Here is a 1682-nt window from a genome sequence, read left to right as displayed (position 1 = left end):
CCCCGCACCCCGGGGAGCCCTGCGCAGGACTGCCCCCCGCGAGCCCCAGCTAGCCCAGGAAGCCCCACCTAGCTCCAGGGGTAATCCAGTCAGCCCCAGTTGCCCCAGCTAGCCCTGGGGGCTCCCAGACCAGCCCCAGTTGTACCCCAGCTAGCCCTGGGAGCTCCCAGCCAGCCCTGGCTGCTCCTCTGCTTGCCCTGGCAGTCCCCATTCAGCCCTGGGAGCTCCCCAGCTGGTCCCAGCAGTACCCCAGCTAGCCCAGGGTGCTCTCAGCTAGCCCCAGTTGCTTCCAGCTAGTCCTGTGGGCTCCCCAACTAGCTGCACATACGCTTCAGCGAGCCCAGGTACCCCAGCCTGACCAGGGAGCTCCCCAGCCAGTCACATATTCCCCTCAGCTAGCCCCAGGTACACTCAGCTAGCCCAGGGAGCTTCCCAACCAGCCACGYATTCCCTCTGGCTAGTCCCAGGTACACCCAATGAGCCCTGGGTGCCTGCAGGCAGCCCCAGGTCCAGCTAGTCTGCCCCAGCTACACCTCAGCCAGTCCTGCACRCATCACAGCTGGGCTCCTAGGTCCTAGCTAGCCCTAGGCAACCCCTGTTACCTTTAGYCACTCTCCAGCTTGCCAGCTGTGCCCTTCAGCTAGCCCCAGAAAGTCACGCCAGCCTGCCTGGGTGCCACCAGCTCATCCCAGGCATCCCCTGACTAGCTCAGGGTGCCCCCACAGCTGCCCAGGAAGCCCAAGGAGTCCCCTCATCTAGCCCAGGTGCCCCACAACTATCTCTGGGTGCTCCCAAGCTACCCCCCTTGCCTCCAGCTGGCCCTGGGACCTTCCCAAAGCAGCCAAGCACGCAGGCATTGCTGGGCCTGGCTCGCCTCCACTCCTCCTGGCGGGCGGCTCCGAACAGAGGGGCCCCACGGAGGAGGAGTTTTCAGCCCACAWGGAGGAATTGCAGTGCGGGGCTCACGGTGCCACCACCTCCACTCGCCCCTCTCAAGGGAGGCAGGCCCCGAGCCTGCCCCGCCGCCGCCAGGTCCCGCCTGCCTCCAGGCCCCGCCCCTTCCGCGTAGGCACCACCCCCTGCTGGAGGCCCCGCCTCTCGAGGGCTAGGCCCCGCCTCTAAGCCCGCCCCTCGGTGAGAAGCCGCCGCGCCCGCCCCACGTGGGCTAGGCCACGCCTCTCGCGCCGTCCTCCCCTCGCAGGAACCGCCTAGGCGCGCTGGGTACGGGCGTTGAGCTCTCGCGAGAGCAGCGGCCGCGGGATGTGCGGGGGCTGCGTGGGCACGGAGTACCCGGCGCGGGTAGGGCCGGCGTTGGGGCGTGGGGCGCGGGGCGGCCGCCGCGGGCCCCGGTGCGAGCTTCGTGCTGCCGCCCTAGGGCACCACTTGCCTGGAAGGCGGCTCCTTCCTGCTCAACTTCGTGGGCTGCGCGCAGTGCGGCCTCCGCGACTTCGTGCTGGTCGCCAACCGCGCCGCCGGCCTGCACGACGGCGAGGAGATCGTCACCTATGACCGTAGGGGCGCTGCGGCGGGGGGCAGGGGGCTGCGGGCCGGCCCGCGAGGTTGGGGGCTGGTGTCCAGGGGCCGCCGAAGGCTCCGGCGCCGGCCCCAGGCAGGTGTCCTGAGGGCTGCTGGCGAGTCCGAGCGTGTGTGTGGGGGGGAATTGCTGCTGGGGGGCGGCTGAG

General features: G+C 70.1%; 1 protein-coding gene across 1 annotated transcript in view; it reads left to right on the top strand.

Moving 5' to 3' along the window:
• The first annotated feature begins 1192 nt into the window (after positions 1 to 1192).
• CHURC1 (churchill domain containing 1) overlaps positions 1193 to 1682 on the top strand; it is a 3925-nt gene continuing 3435 nt past the window's right edge. Inside the window, exons 1-2 of the mRNA XM_085307309.1 lie at positions 1193 to 1299; positions 1376 to 1511. Of these exons, the coding sequence (XP_085163435.1) occupies positions 1261 to 1299; positions 1376 to 1511 (175 nt within the window). The 5' untranslated portion in view covers positions 1193 to 1260. The remainder of the gene's footprint in view (positions 1300 to 1375; positions 1512 to 1682) is intronic.

The sequence above is a fragment of the Rhea americana genome, unplaced genomic scaffold, assembly GCF_003343005.1.
Source record: "Rhea americana isolate MKP2758 unplaced genomic scaffold, rheAme1 scaffold_257, whole genome shotgun sequence".
NCBI lineage: Eukaryota > Metazoa > Chordata > Aves > Rheiformes > Rheidae > Rhea > Rhea americana.
Note: the sequence above shows the minus strand (reverse complement) of the source record. Positions and strands in the feature narration are given on the sequence as shown.